Below are 13,930 nucleotides of genomic sequence, written 5' to 3'. Positions count from 1 at the left end.
GAGCCCACCTAGGGGAGATCTGTTGTGAAATGTCAGTCTGAATGGGTTTAACATGATACAGATGAATAGAGAAAGCCTCTTTCCCTGGAGCCACATATAGGTTACTTTCTTACCTCATCTCTTTGGATTCCCCAGACCGGGGAAGAATTGAAGGGTGGAAGAAAGGCCCTGTTTCATGGAACTCCTTTCCTGAAAGTTTTCCTAGAGCTGAAGATTTAAGGTTCCTGTCAAGGACCATGTGCTGGTTTAAAGGTGAACCAGCAGGGGAAATGAACTGACCACGAGAGAGATTATAAGTCAGACCTAAAATTTAATAATAATATTACAATAACAACACTGACACACAAGGGAAATTGCTTTCAACTCACAAAACCCCAGCAGTATAACCCAGTGTCCTGGGGTACAAACCCAAGGGGGTTTGTTTGTCCTTGTGCTGAGACCCCTGTGGTTCCCCCAAGTCCAGAGCAAAAGGAAAAGAAAAACCTGTTGGTGCAGGCGAGGGCTGTGGTCTCCTCCTGTCAAGGTCCTGCTGCTGCTCTGGATCCAACGAGAAGTTCCCGAGGTCTTCTTACCCACCACTTATGTACCCTCAGGGAGCACCCAGTCCCTCCCCCTGGGCGGGGACTCACACAATGGGTGATTAACTCCGGGAGCCAGGGGGTGTTGAACTGTTGATGGCCCATTAGCAGCTCCGCCCCCCTCAGGCTGGGTGTGACGGTGATAATGGCTCCCTGGGCAGCTGCTGCTAATGGCCCATTGACCTTGGGGAATGAATAGAGGGGGTAGAATACACAGCTTTGATCACCCCCACACAGGGTTAGCTGGTCCCTCCTGCTGAACTAGGACAGACCATGAGTGAGGAATTTATCTTCCTCTACTGGATCTTTCTCTAACCTTCCCTAGTTTCTGCTGTTGATTAGGAGCTTTCCTCATCTTTGAAATACTGTTTTAGAGAATATCTTCTTCCTTAGGTGTGGGAGATGTCAACCCAGCTCTTTGAAAATTTGTTTCCTTCTTACTTCTTGTTTCTTAAAATTTTGCAAATACTGAGCAGCGTGGAAGACCTTGAGTGAAAAATGGGATTTTGATAAATAGGCTGCCTGCAAACTGATATGATCAGTGTTTGATTTAAAGATGATTAGTGAAAGTGTTACTGGGCAAGGAAGTGACCTTAACTGGAGAAATCAAAGAAAGTGGATGAAAACCCTGCATGTTTACATCCAGTAAAGAAAAGGGTGAATGTGAGAACTTACTATACTCAAAAAGGAGGAAATGGTGCTCTGGGAACTGAAGAAATAGAATTAAAATCTCAAAAGAACAGTAGAGAGGAGACTCTGTGCAGTTGCACAGGCTGAAAAAGGAGAATCTGAGCAGGAATAAGGGGCTTGGGGAGGTAAGGCATATCCAATAGCTAAACTGGTTTTACTGGCTTCTTTTTAAGCAGCGAGCAAGATTCCTTTTTTGTGTGTAGTTTTGACTGGGGCTGGAGGAGTGGTGAGGAGGAACAGGGGGGTGATGGTGGGATTGTTTTGGGTTTTTTTGGTGGGCTCAGTAACTATTTGGACAAGTGAACTTGTTAATATGATCTTCTTTGTCATTCGGCTTTATACTTCCAGCACTAAAAATTTCAAACCAAGTAGGCATGGTAGTACTAGGGGGTGGGAGAGATAAGATCTTCCATAGGAACCAGCAGGGGGTGGTTCAAAGCTAACAAGACTTGCTTGTTCATACAACATGTGCTTAAGCTGTGAATCTCCTTGCCACAAAACATTGATTCCAAAATTTCAACATTCTCAGGCAGCAATCTGACAAGTTTATGGATGTATAATCCACTAAGGATTATTAAAGATTAATATACCACCTCTTGTTCGGGAATTATTTGTATTACAAATAAAGGCAGATTTTGTATTTTGAGGAAGAACTTGCATGCTACTTTGTTCCACTCTTCTCTTGACATCTACTGATGCATCATGGCTCTCTGTGGCCTGAAAGAGAAGAACTTTTTGGTCTTGCACGGTAAAGCTGAAGTTATGGTCTCTCTCTAATGTATTAAGGAGATCTGACCCTTATGCATTTGAATGGAAGCTGTACAGACTAGGAAGTAGTACTGAGCTGTGATCAGTCTGCTGATTGGTGCTGATGGTTAGGAAGTATATAAGTAGAGGCAGACAACCGAGTGAGACAGAGAATGTAGGGACTGGGTTTGCCTTCTGCTTTCTTTAATTTTCAGTTTCTAAGGTGGTTGGCCACTGCAGTTAAAAAAATTAACAAAAAAAAGTTCTTATTAATACATGGACAGCAAAAGGAGGGTTAAGGAGAGTCTCTGTCCTTTGGCGGATGCAGAGGGTAGCAGTGTCAGGAAACTGAGGGAAAGGCTGAGTTACTTAATGCCTGCCTGCCTTTGATGTAGTTGTTAATGCCAAAACCAGTTGTCCTCAGAATACTCAGCTCCCAGACCTGGAAGTTAGTGACAGGGACCAGAGTGTCCAGAAGGAAATGATTAGTGACCTGCTTTGCAAATTAGACACCCACAAGTCTGTGGGCCCAGAGGGATGCACCCAAGCGTAGTAAGGGACATGGCAAAAGAATTTGCCAGGCCAATTTTAATCATTTACCAGCAGTCCTGGTTAACAAGAGAAGTCACATTTGACTGGAAATTAGGAAATGTAACAGAAGGATGATTCAGGTAACTACAGGCTTGTCAGCCTGACCTCGGTACCAGGGAAGGTCATGGAGCAGATATTTCTGAGTGCCATCACACAGGATGTGTAGAACAAGCAGGAGGGCAGGTCCAGCCAGATGGGTTTATGAAAGGCAGACCCTGCTTGACCAACCTGATCTTCTATGACAAGGCGACCTGCTTAGTGAATGAACGAAAGGCTGTGGAGGAAACCAGCTGGATGGCCAGGACCAGAGTGGTAGTGACTGGAGTTAAATCCACTAGTGGCCGGTCAGGTGTTCCTTGGGGCTCAGTGTTGGGGTCAGTCTTGTTTAATATATTTATCAACAATTTGTATGACGGGTTCCAGTGCCCCCTCAGTTAGTTTGCAGACAACACTAAGTTGGGCAGGAGTGTTGCTCAGCTGGAGAGTAGGAAGACTACAGAGGGATCTGGACAGGCTGGTTCAATGGGCTGGGGAAAACTGTATGAAGTTCAACAAGGCAAATTGTTGGGTCCTGCCCTTGGATCACAACAACCCCAGACCACGCTACAGGCTGGGGGAGGAGTGGCTGGAAAGCTGCCCAGTGGGAGAGGACCTGGGGGTGCTGGTTGACAGTGGCTGAGCATGAGCCACCAGCGTGCTCAGGTGGCCAAGAAGGACAGTGGCATTCTGCCTTGTATCAGAAACAGCATGGCCAGCAGGACCAGGGCAGTGATTGTCCTCCTGTACTCAGCACTGGGGAGACCACACCTCCAATCCTATGTCCGGCTCTAGGCCCCTCACTTCAAGTGGACATTGAGGTGCTGTAGCGTGCCCAGAGAAGGGCAACGAAGCTGGTGAAGGGTCTAGAAAGCACATCTTATGAGGAGCAGCTGAAGGAGTTGGGGTTGTTTAGACTGGAGAAGAGAAGGCTCAAGGAGGACCTCATAGCCCTCTACAACTACCTGAAAGGAGGTTGTGAGATGGGTGTCAGTCTCTTCACCCATGTCTCAAGTGAAAGAACGAGAGGAAATGGCCTTAAGTTGGGAGGTTCAGATTAGATAATAGACAGAAAGTTTTCACTGAAAGAGTGGTTAGGCACTGCAGTAAGTTGTCCAGTGATGTGGTTGTCAGTGTTGTGGTAGAATAAATAGAAAGGGCAGAATTTATTCAGCTGACAGCCAGCAGTACTTTGAGTGCAATTTAGTGGAAATAAGAAAGAAAAAAAAAAAAGTTAAGCAGTGGAGCTAAGGATGACATGGAAGTGTCAAGTGCATGGCAACTTGAACTTTTAATCCATACTTTTAACCAAAACAACAAGAATGAGTTCCTGAGGGAATTCTGTCTATTTCCTTGGGAAAAGGAGAGGAGACTGGGAAGACACTGGACTACTGGACTCCTAATAAAGCAAGACAGTGAAACACCAACTGGGGGTAAAGGTGAAAATCACTTTAGCAAGTCAAGATTCAATCTTGCATCTGTATCTATATAGTACTGCATGTTTTTGAGTAATTCATCGGAGTTTACTAAATTCTATATTAATGCAATTTTTTATCCTTGAATGGGTAATCTATCATTTTATTAAAGGATGACAGCTTGAAATACAGTGTGTGTGGTGTAAAACAAAGGAAAGAAAGCAAGATACTTGGCAGTGAGAGGAGTTACAGCTGTGAAAAACAAGAGCAGATACAGGGAACACTGTCTTGAGACTTTCAGGTTCGAGATAAATGTGGCGAGCTTTACTTTGTTTAGTTTTTAATGTTCTTTTGCAAACTGTAAAACAAATTACCACTTTTGGAGTTAGTTGCAGCAAGTTTTTTCTCAAATAGTACAGTTTCTGCATATCACAGACATTTTACACTTGTATTGGTGTCCTTGGAATGTCTGCTTCCCATAGGTATTTTCCCATTGTTTTAGGGAGAGCCTTGCCTCTGCTTACCTGTGGCAGAAACTGTTTCCTTGCAAATTGAGACCCTGCTGTGACAGAAGCCAATTATTCCATGACATGCTTCCTGCTCCGGATCATGTTTACAAGCCAGAGTGCTGTAGTAATAATAGCAATAAACAATCTCCCAGCTGTCCTACCAGCTTCATAGGCTTTCTCTAGTGTCAGCTCTCTGGCTTGCTGGCAGTATCTGGCTTGGGAGCCCTCGCTACACATGCACACAGCGGCTCAGCTGCCTTCCTGCCTTGTGCCAACAGAGACTACTTTGGACAGTCCCTAAAGAAAGCCATGTGCAAGCGAGGAATGGTTTTCATTCTGCCCTCCTGCACGCCCTTTGAAGTCCAGCATGGTGTGAATGAGTTGTATTTCCTGTGGCAAGGGTGAAAGGACAACTGATTAAACTTGGCCTGAGGATTGATAAATAGTTCTGTTTCTCCTAAGATACGTCAAATTCCCTCATAACGATCCCCCCAGAAGAGCCGTTTTCCTTTGAATTTTTTATCTGTATCATACATAATCAGACTATAAACTTGTAACTTCTTGGGGCACAGGCATGCTTGCTTAGCGCCATGCACTGTTGTACAATACTTTTTCATTTCAAGGGACTGAAGGAAGAATTTATTCCTTTTGCCTGAAAGTTTACTGAAAGTTGTTTGTTGTTCCCATCTCACTGGGAAATCTATGCAGTTCCTGTTGAGCTACAACTCATTCAAGCCCAGGAGAGGGTCTCTTCCTCTACAGAAACAGGACTGTCAGTGTAGCCTACTTATCAATCCCACAACAAAATTTTTTCAGGTGATGTAAGAATAACAGTCTTGCAGGTCTTTACTAAAATTAATGGAAACTTTAAAAGAATAATTTCCCCTCTACCCTTTATTTAATCACCAGTCTTGATCTCAGGTGAAGCTTCACTTCTAAACTTCCAAGTTTTATGAATTAGGAACTCTGGTCAAGAGTTCAGTATTCTCTTGTAAACACACCAGGTCTGTGTCTGCAACTTTGTTGTTTTATTGAGCTTGGAGTATGTGTGTTTCCTTTAAAATGCGTCAGAATTAATGCAGTGACCCCTCGGGCAGAGTGCTTGTGATCAAAGGACTGTGAAAGATTGGGTGCTGATACTTTATTCATTTTTTTCTTTTCTTTTTCTTTTTTAACCTTTTGACTGGCAACATCCTTAAATACAGTTCAGCAGTGCAATTGGAAACATTTTATGTTGCTCTGGAACTAGATTTTCTAAAACGTGTGTTAGTAAAATGCAGTGGCTCCTGTTTCTTCCTGAGACCGAACCTAACATCCTTTTGTTACCCAGACTTTTTGCCCACTGTGTTGCAGATCTCAGCAAGCAGATCTCTGTTTGTGAGTATGTGTGTGCTCATACACACACATGACCATGGACAGAGCTGGGGGTCAAGCTGCAGTTCTCTAATATGGGTAGCATGAATTTTTTTTATTTATTTTTTAAATTGACTTTTCATTCTTCACATGAATGAGAGTTTGTCTTATTAAACAACCAGTGTTGTTCAAAGTGCTGTGTTCCAGAGCTCTGAACATCAGTTGCTTGCTGTCCTTGGGTACAAAGGAACCTGCTCACCACAGGCAATAGGGATAAAGTGTTCAAAGGACAGTAGGATGTGATTCAGTCTGCGTTTCACCTTATAAACTTCCCTTTTCCCCTGCCTTCCCCCCTCCCCTTCTGCTTGGCCATAAAAGAGTGTGCTGTGTAATTGGAGTTGGGAGGGGGGAGGACTAGCAGGCTTACAGTAGACCGAGCTTTGCTGAAACCTTGGATGATGTCCAGTGTGACCACGCAGAGGGATGAGCTCAGGGAAATGGTTGGAAGTTCAAAGGCCTTTTTGTGTTGCTCACTGTCAGTTGACAGATGTGCTCTCTTGAGCTGTTGCTGCCCAGCCTTGCTCTTCCCACTGGCTCTCCTTCCTTGGGCTTGCTCCCCATCCTGCCTCTCTGCTTTGCCTGGGAAGGCGAGTTGTTCCCTGTCTGTCTGGGCATTTGCCTGCCTTCGGCTCCATCCTTGGGATTGCCTTTGGTCATCTCTTTTAGGAAATTATTGTTTCTTTGCATAGATTTGGAGAGATCAAGCTGGAATTGAGCAGGGAAGCGGGGCTTAAGGCTTAACTGTGTTGATTGTTGGCATTACCTAATCCTGCTGGGAGTAGTGGTGAAAGCATGTTAGTGCAATCTGTGATTGTGTTCTTGTTGGTGGAAGCCATGCCTATGAAGGACCTGCAGCTGTCTTTGGAAGTAATAAATATCCTTCATTTTACACATTGTAGAAGGGGGACTAAAGAGTCAGAACTGTCCCATGGTCACGCATCAATATCAAGCTGGGAAGAGACTATGGGAGTTTAGTTTCTAGTCTTATGGATGCTAATCCAGTCTGTCCTGCAGCCAGATGAAGAGATCTTGCTCCATCTCTGTCAGTGAAAGGAATTCCTGCTGCTTCATTTGTATTGCCATGTGCCCTTCTGATGATGGCTTTTAAAATGAGCTATGTGAATTAAAGCAATACACTTACCAGACTGTATAGCTGTTCCGTCATGTCAGGACAAAATACAGTGAAGGTTGTTTGAGTGCCCTAAGTGTGACCTCTTGAGTTCTGGGTTTCCTCCTAGTGTGAAATTTCCAAACACTTTGTATATATTTACAACTGCACTAAACATTCACTCTGGGCTAGTGATATGCCCTCAGCTTTAACACCATGGGAATAAAACTCATCAAAATATGAGGTAATAAATGTCCAACAAAAGAGCTGGTTAGTAGCAACCCTAGAGCAAAGGGCTGGACAGTGATGGAAACCTGATGTATTTAGAACAAGTAGAAGGAGACAAGAAGTTTCTGTGTAGCTAGTTTGCTTTTTCATGGGAAGAGGGGATGTTGAATTGGAAGGGCAGAGCTAGGAAGGGACTGCTCCCAAGTGAAAGCTGCTCCTGAAATCTCTTGTGTTTTCATTTGAAGCATCTGTTTCTGACCATTATTAAATTCAGGTTACAAGTTTATGTGGAGCACTGCGCTGATTCCACTGGCAGCTCCTCTGCTCTATGAGACTTTAGCCCTCATTCATTAGTTTGGGATTTTTTGTCTTAAGTGGGTTTGCTTCCTCCTTTAAAGGAAAGCTCCTGTAGAAGGGGATTTAACACCACCCCCCACCAGTGCCCTCCCACCCCATTCCCACCCTCAAGCCCCAGTGTTGTCTGGACTATTACACACTTGCTATCTGCTGGGTTGGGAATTTTGTTCTCATAGCAGTTAGTGTTTTGCCCTCTTTCCCCAGCTCCGCCTTCTCTGTCCTTGAAGCTCCATTTTTATATCCAGGGGAAGTATGAAATTGGCTAAACTGCACCCTGTGGGGGTGGAATTTCATTTTGTGTTGTTACCTCATGAAGGGATGCAGCAGTTCAGTGGGATAATGGTATCCACTCTGAACCAGCACTAATGGCTTAACCCTCTGGGAGCCTGAAGAATTCTCCCCTGGAGAGTCAGCATGTAAATTCCCTTCCAGGTGGCTCCTGTGCAGTCCTTTGGTGATTAGTCACGCTAAAGCATATGCTGGGAGAATGGTCTTAGCCTTGAAACTGCAGCTGAGGCCAGGGAAAGTTTGCTCAGTGTGCAATGTATGGAAGTTATGCTTAGGGAAGAGAGGTCTGATGTGTATGACTGACTATCCTGAGTCCAGAAATGTCTTGGTTTTATTTGGAAGCAGAGTTGGTGGAGAGTCTTCCACTTCCACCTGGCCTGGGGAAAAAGAGGAACCTCCTTCTTCATTTTGCTGCAGCAACACAGGAGTTCTCGGAGAAAGTGCAGCATAAGGAAACGGGTCAACTATCAAAAGACCAGGGTGCTGTAAAACCTGCAGAATGAAAATACAGATTTCTGTTCTCCTATGTCCTTCATACCCCTCTGTGGCCGAGAAGTAGCTGGATTTGATCTGGATAAATATCTGCATGTGATATTCTGGATGTGATGGAAGGGACCTTTTCCCGAGGGCCAGTGCCAATTTCTGTGAGTGTTGAGAGCAGTTACATCTGCAGTGATGTCCTCAGGTGCAGAAATGCCTATTCCTACAGGAACAGCTGAGATGATGATCTGAATTTGTAGTTAGAAAAAGGGGTGTTAGAGCAAGTCTGAATTTAAATGCACTAGTCTAGTGTATTCTTCTGGTATGGGGCTTTTAGGACAGGCCCTTGGTGAGATATGTTGGAGGACTTGCTATAGAGAGCAGTGAATGATTCAATGTAGTATAATCCATACTGCTTTCACAGGACATTGGCAGCACTCCTGGGCCAAGGGGAAACAGAGGGTTGAGAAAGCTGGAAAAGCTGAAAATGTGACTGTTTGTTCTCCTTATTAAATCCTTCTCCTTTCGTGTGTGGCTGCTGTCTTCACCTTCTTCTTTTACCCACCTCCCTCCCTTCACGCTCCCACCTCCAGGATAGTGTTGGCAAGGGAAGCAGTAGCAGCATAGCAGGGGAGGGCTGGCCTGGCTGGTGACAGATGGGAGATGCTGTCGGCAAGCTGGGCTGGGATGAAAGGGTTCAGGCACTAGCCTTTCTAGCCCTCGCCCCTTCACATCGCTGCGCAAATGTTCTTTGGAGGACACACCTGTCAGGAACAGTCTGGTGCAGCCCCTTGCCTATCGCAGCTGGCAGCACTTAAAAGTATGAGCCTCCTGGAGCTGAGTGTTCCTCTCATCTGTGGGGGAAGAGCAGGGCTGATGCTCCCCCTTGAATTCCAGCTTTGTGGCTCCAGGCCTTTTCATACACTGTGGATTTGTGGTTCCACTCCACTGCCAGCAGACGCCTGTGTAGGCAAGCATCATCCCACATCTGTCCTCTTCTTCTGTGCCTTCTGGAAACCTGTAGCAGGGCTTGGACTCTCTTGCCCACACCTGAGATACAGCAAATCATCCCCAGCAGTGGATTCTTGCTTCTAAGCTTCTCCTTGCGATTTCTTAGACAAAAAAATCTGATTAAGTTCCTGTGCTGAAACACACAGTATAGCATGTTGTTTTGTAGAAGTTCCCCAAAACATTTCTTCTTACAGTTCTCACTCTAAAGAACTTGCTGTGTAATAGAAACAGGATGGACTGCACTGAATAATATGCAGGAAAGTTGTTGATAGTGTAATTTTGCTTCTTATACAACAAGTGGAGTTATGGGAGGACAGCAGGCTCAGGAAATAAACAGAAAAAAGGAACTCAGTGGGGGAATTACAGCAGCTACTTTATTGTGGAAAGGTCAGTGTTTCTCTGGGGAAGAGAGACTGCCAAGCTACAGATCTGCCCTGGCCCCTCATGTGAGGAACAGCTCTTCCTGATGACTTGAAATTTTATGTCTTTAGTTCTAAGAGGTGTAGCCCTGCTCCCTCAGGAGGGAAGGAACTTTGCTGTCAGGAAGGAAGAAGGCTGCAGCTCCATGAGGGGTCTCTTTCCTCTTGCAGTGCTGCCCACTTGCTCCCCCTTGGACTTCCACTGCGACAACGGAAAATGTATCCGCCGGTCGTGGGTCTGCGATGGAGACAATGACTGTGAGGATGATTCTGACGAACAGGACTGCCGTAAGTCTCCTCTCCAAGGGAAGAGGGTGGGTGCAGTGCCTGTCTGCCATGGCTGGGGAAAGCTGACTCTTTTTATTGCAGGAATTGAAGAGTTTATCCACTTAAGCAGACCTCTGGCTTGAAATAAGTTACATCCTGACTCTGACAGAGGTGTGTGCCTCTAAGCCCTGCTGTCTTGGCACCTGGCTTGCTGCTCAGCTGCCTGCTCTGGGGGAGGGGATGCTTTTCCAACCAGCTGTAGAACCGTTTATGCCCTGCAGTCTTTCTAGTTAATATCCCATGAAGCGCTTCCCTGAGCTGAGCTCTTCGTGCCCTCCCCGTTTGTGGAAACACCTAACCCCTGCCAAATCCTGCTGAACTGCGTGTCTGGCTGACTTCCTGTGGCCTCAGGTTCCACTGTCTGACTTTTCTGCGGTGCCAGGCTGTCATCAACATCCTGTCCCTTCAAACAGAGCTTCTTGAGGAGAGGGAGGTGCTGTAGGGGTACTTCCCACACAGAGACAGGTTACCCTGAAAACTGACTGTCTGCTGCCATGTGAGGTACCAACTTCAAAAGATTTACCATGGTAGCCTGCTAGCTGTGAGCACTGCTGTTGTGCCTCTACCTGTTATTAAAATGGAGGAAATTTTGCCTGAGTCTTTGACTTCCAACCCCCCCCTTTCCCCTTTGTATTGAGGACAAGAGTTACTTGTGGTTGGCTTTCATTAGAAAAGGTGTTCAGGGATACAACTTTCCTCTCCACAACAAATCCTCAGGTCTGTACTTGGCAATGCTTGCCGAAGAACCGGCGTGTTATGTAGCATTGGAGCCTCAGTTTTGCTGTAACCATGCTGGTTGCTAGGGCTGGCATCAGGCTGCAGATAGGAGCAGAACTGTTTTGCTCTCTAGTTGAGATGTTGGAGCATCGCTCCACAGCCCTTGAATTCTACAAAAGTTTTTTGCATGGAGTTCCAGAGTGACTCTGATGGAGGAACCCCTTCTCAAGAAATGCAAAAATAAAGTTCTTGTCTGTAAAGCATTCCATGTCCTCTACATGCATGGAAATGAGTTCACTTTTTGATCAGTATGCACCTGATCTTTGCCTGCCGTTTTGGGCAGGGAGCTGGGAAGCAAGGTTCCCGGGTTGACATCCTCTGTGGTGCTGCGGGACTCTGGACTAAGCTCAATTTTACAGTCTGTTCAAATATATTCATGAAAGAAACAGTATATAGGTCTGGGTCTTCCTGGTTTTCTGTTTTTTGTAAAATGTTGCAATGCCCTTATATCTATGACAGCAGTGGAGAAGGGTGTCATCAAAATATTTAGAGACTAATGAAAGGAGGAAAGCAAAGTTCTGGGCATGAGAGATTCCCTAACACTAACCATAGGAGGGTTTCTGTTGGAAGAAAGTCCTCAGGTGCTTTTCCTTTCCTCACTGGTCTACAGGCAAACATCCTTAGCAGACTGGCAAGGAGGGTGGACTGAAGCTGCAAATACTGAGGGTTTGGAAGAGGAAGTTCCAATTTTCTCTCTTCCTTTTCAAGGAACATTTCCTTTCCTTTGAAGATAGCTTTGGCACTGTTGTGAAAGGAAAGTAGAAATATAATACTGCCAGGAGTTATTTGTTAGATAATGATAGGGACTATTAATTCCTTTAAAAAGAGACCTAGACTGCCTTTTTTTTGCTGTGCAGGGATATCTTGAGTCTGACTTGGGGCTGTGCTAGCATACCAGCACAGGATGGGTGGCTTCATATCTCTGTTTTGTGTACTTCCTCCAACCTATACTCTCAAGTTTTAGAGCCAGCTGTACTGCTGACTTGAGAATGGAATGGAAGAGAGACATGCAAGAAATCTCACAGTTGCTCTCCTGGTGTTGTTGGGGGAATCAGCTCTCCAACATCATGATGTCCTTGGAGGGCAATGTTGCTTGATTTGTAGCATGTTGTACATTTGGTGTTCTGCAAGCTAAATCTTCTTGCCTTGCCCACTGTGTCCCTGCAGCTCCACGGGAGTGTGAGGAAGATGAGTTCTCATGTCAGAATGGATACTGCATCCGCAGCCTGTGGCACTGTGATGGTGACAATGACTGTGGCGACAACAGCGATGAGCAGTGTGGTGAGTTATGTGGTTCTATAAGTATTGCCCTCCCAGTGCTTTAAAAGGGGTTGTGCAGACTCCAGTCTGTGCAGTTCTAGGATCCCCTGAGCATGGTGAAAGGTCACAGCTGACTTTTCTCGTCTGGGCTTGTCAGATATTCCATTCCACGTGCTGGCTGCTTGAGATCTGGGGCTGTGTGGCTTACCTGCCAAGCAAGAAAACCACTTGAGATATTTTATTCCTAGATGTAGCATTGTGAAGTCCCATTAGATTCCTTTTGAATCCAGCACCATGTGTCAATTAAATGAACAATGACGGTTTTGCTCAGGCCCTGTCTGACAGGGGTTCGCATGGTTTAATGAGAAATCTTGGGTTTGGGTACCCCAGGAGCTTCAGGAGAAGGGTGTAGTGGTTTCCTGAGTACTCTCAGAAAAAACAGGGCTTTGTTTGCACTGCTGTCTCTGCAGATATGAGAAAGTGCTCGGAGAAGGAGTTCCGTTGCAGTGACGGCAGCTGCATAGCTGAACACTGGTTCTGTGACGGTGACACGGATTGCAAGGATGGCTCAGATGAAGAGAATTGCCGTAAGTGCTCTCCTTGCTTTGTAACCACAGGAAATAGCCCTTTGGACCTGCTGCTGTCCTGGATTTTGGCACGTTTTCTGCAGCAGAGATCAAGACAAGTTGGTCCTGCCTGTACTGGCAGCTATCCTGTCTTCAGCTGCCTACCCCAGAGAGCAGAAGAGGATGGTGTCTCTCTTGTGTTACCTCACAGGCATATTTGTCTGTCCTCACTGCTTCTCTCTTCCTTCTCATGGCTGTGATCTTGAGTCAGAGTAGGAGGCTTATGCTTTACTGAATATAGCTCTGTATAAAGCTGTAGGAGTTGGAGGGCAGGAGGGAAGGGAAAACATTACTTCTTTCTGTTTTCTCTTGCCTGATTCCTGACTAAAATTTTGGAAGAGTGGTGGTGCTCTCTTCATTGAGAGAATCCTCAGGTACTGCACACTGCAGGGACTGCCTGCCTGCCCAACCTCTTTTCTCTGAAATGCTTTATGTGGGATGTTGCCCAAAAAGTGAGTGATGGGGAAGGGGAGGAGATGAGAACCCGTAACAGTTGTTTTCTCCTTCACCTTCACAGTCTTGTAGTAAGTGGGACAGGAATTTATCATGTCCTTTCCTAACCCACAGTGCCTCTATTCTGTGTCTTGTCAGCGCTGTTCCTGTATTTGGAACTTGCAGTGGTCCCTTCCCCCACTCTGCTCTCCTTTGAGAGCATTTTGCAGAATTTGTTCTAGATAGCAGAAAACTTCAAAAGGCTCTGGGAGGGGGATCAGAGCCACCAGCTCCTGAAGGGCAGTAGGAGTGGATACATGGGGAGTTGTCTTTTATCTCTCCAGATAATGAGAGTTGGCAGGAAGCCAGGCACTGCAAACATTTCTGAGCCAGGAAAGGGGTCTAGGAGGAAGGGAGCCTCTTTCCCTCTACTTTACCCCTCTCTCTTTTTTGTTCCCTGGCCTGTCACGTCACAGAAGGCTGTGGATAGACACTCAGGAAGGGAGAGGAGGTGTTCCAACATTGCCTCCTATGGGAGTGGAGTGGCACCCAGAACTGGTGCCCTTGCTTCTCTGAGCTGGAATGCTACTTCAGTTCTGGTTGGCATTTGTCTTTATAAGGCCTTTTAAGTAACTTAC

General features: G+C 45.7%; 1 protein-coding gene across 7 annotated transcripts in view; it reads left to right on the top strand.

Annotated features, from left to right (window-relative positions):
- Positions 1–13,930, top strand: part of LRP4 (LDL receptor related protein 4) — an 88,816-nt gene that overhangs the window by 43,130 nt on the left and 31,756 nt on the right. For all 7 annotated transcript variants that reach the window (XM_071558509.1, XM_071558508.1, XM_071558507.1 and 4 more), the window contains exons 3-5: positions 10,042–10,158; positions 12,142–12,255; positions 12,705–12,821. In XM_071558509.1, the coding sequence (XP_071414610.1) occupies positions 10,042–10,158; positions 12,142–12,255; positions 12,705–12,821 (348 nt within the window). The remainder of the gene's footprint in view (positions 1–10,041; positions 10,159–12,141; positions 12,256–12,704; positions 12,822–13,930) is intronic.

The sequence above is a fragment of the Pithys albifrons genome, chromosome 6, assembly GCF_047495875.1.
Source record: "Pithys albifrons albifrons isolate INPA30051 chromosome 6, PitAlb_v1, whole genome shotgun sequence".
Classification (NCBI taxonomy): Eukaryota; Metazoa; Chordata; class Aves; order Passeriformes; family Thamnophilidae; genus Pithys; species Pithys albifrons.
The sequence above is the reverse complement of the archived record's forward strand: the minus strand, read 5'-3'. Positions and strand labels throughout refer to the sequence as shown.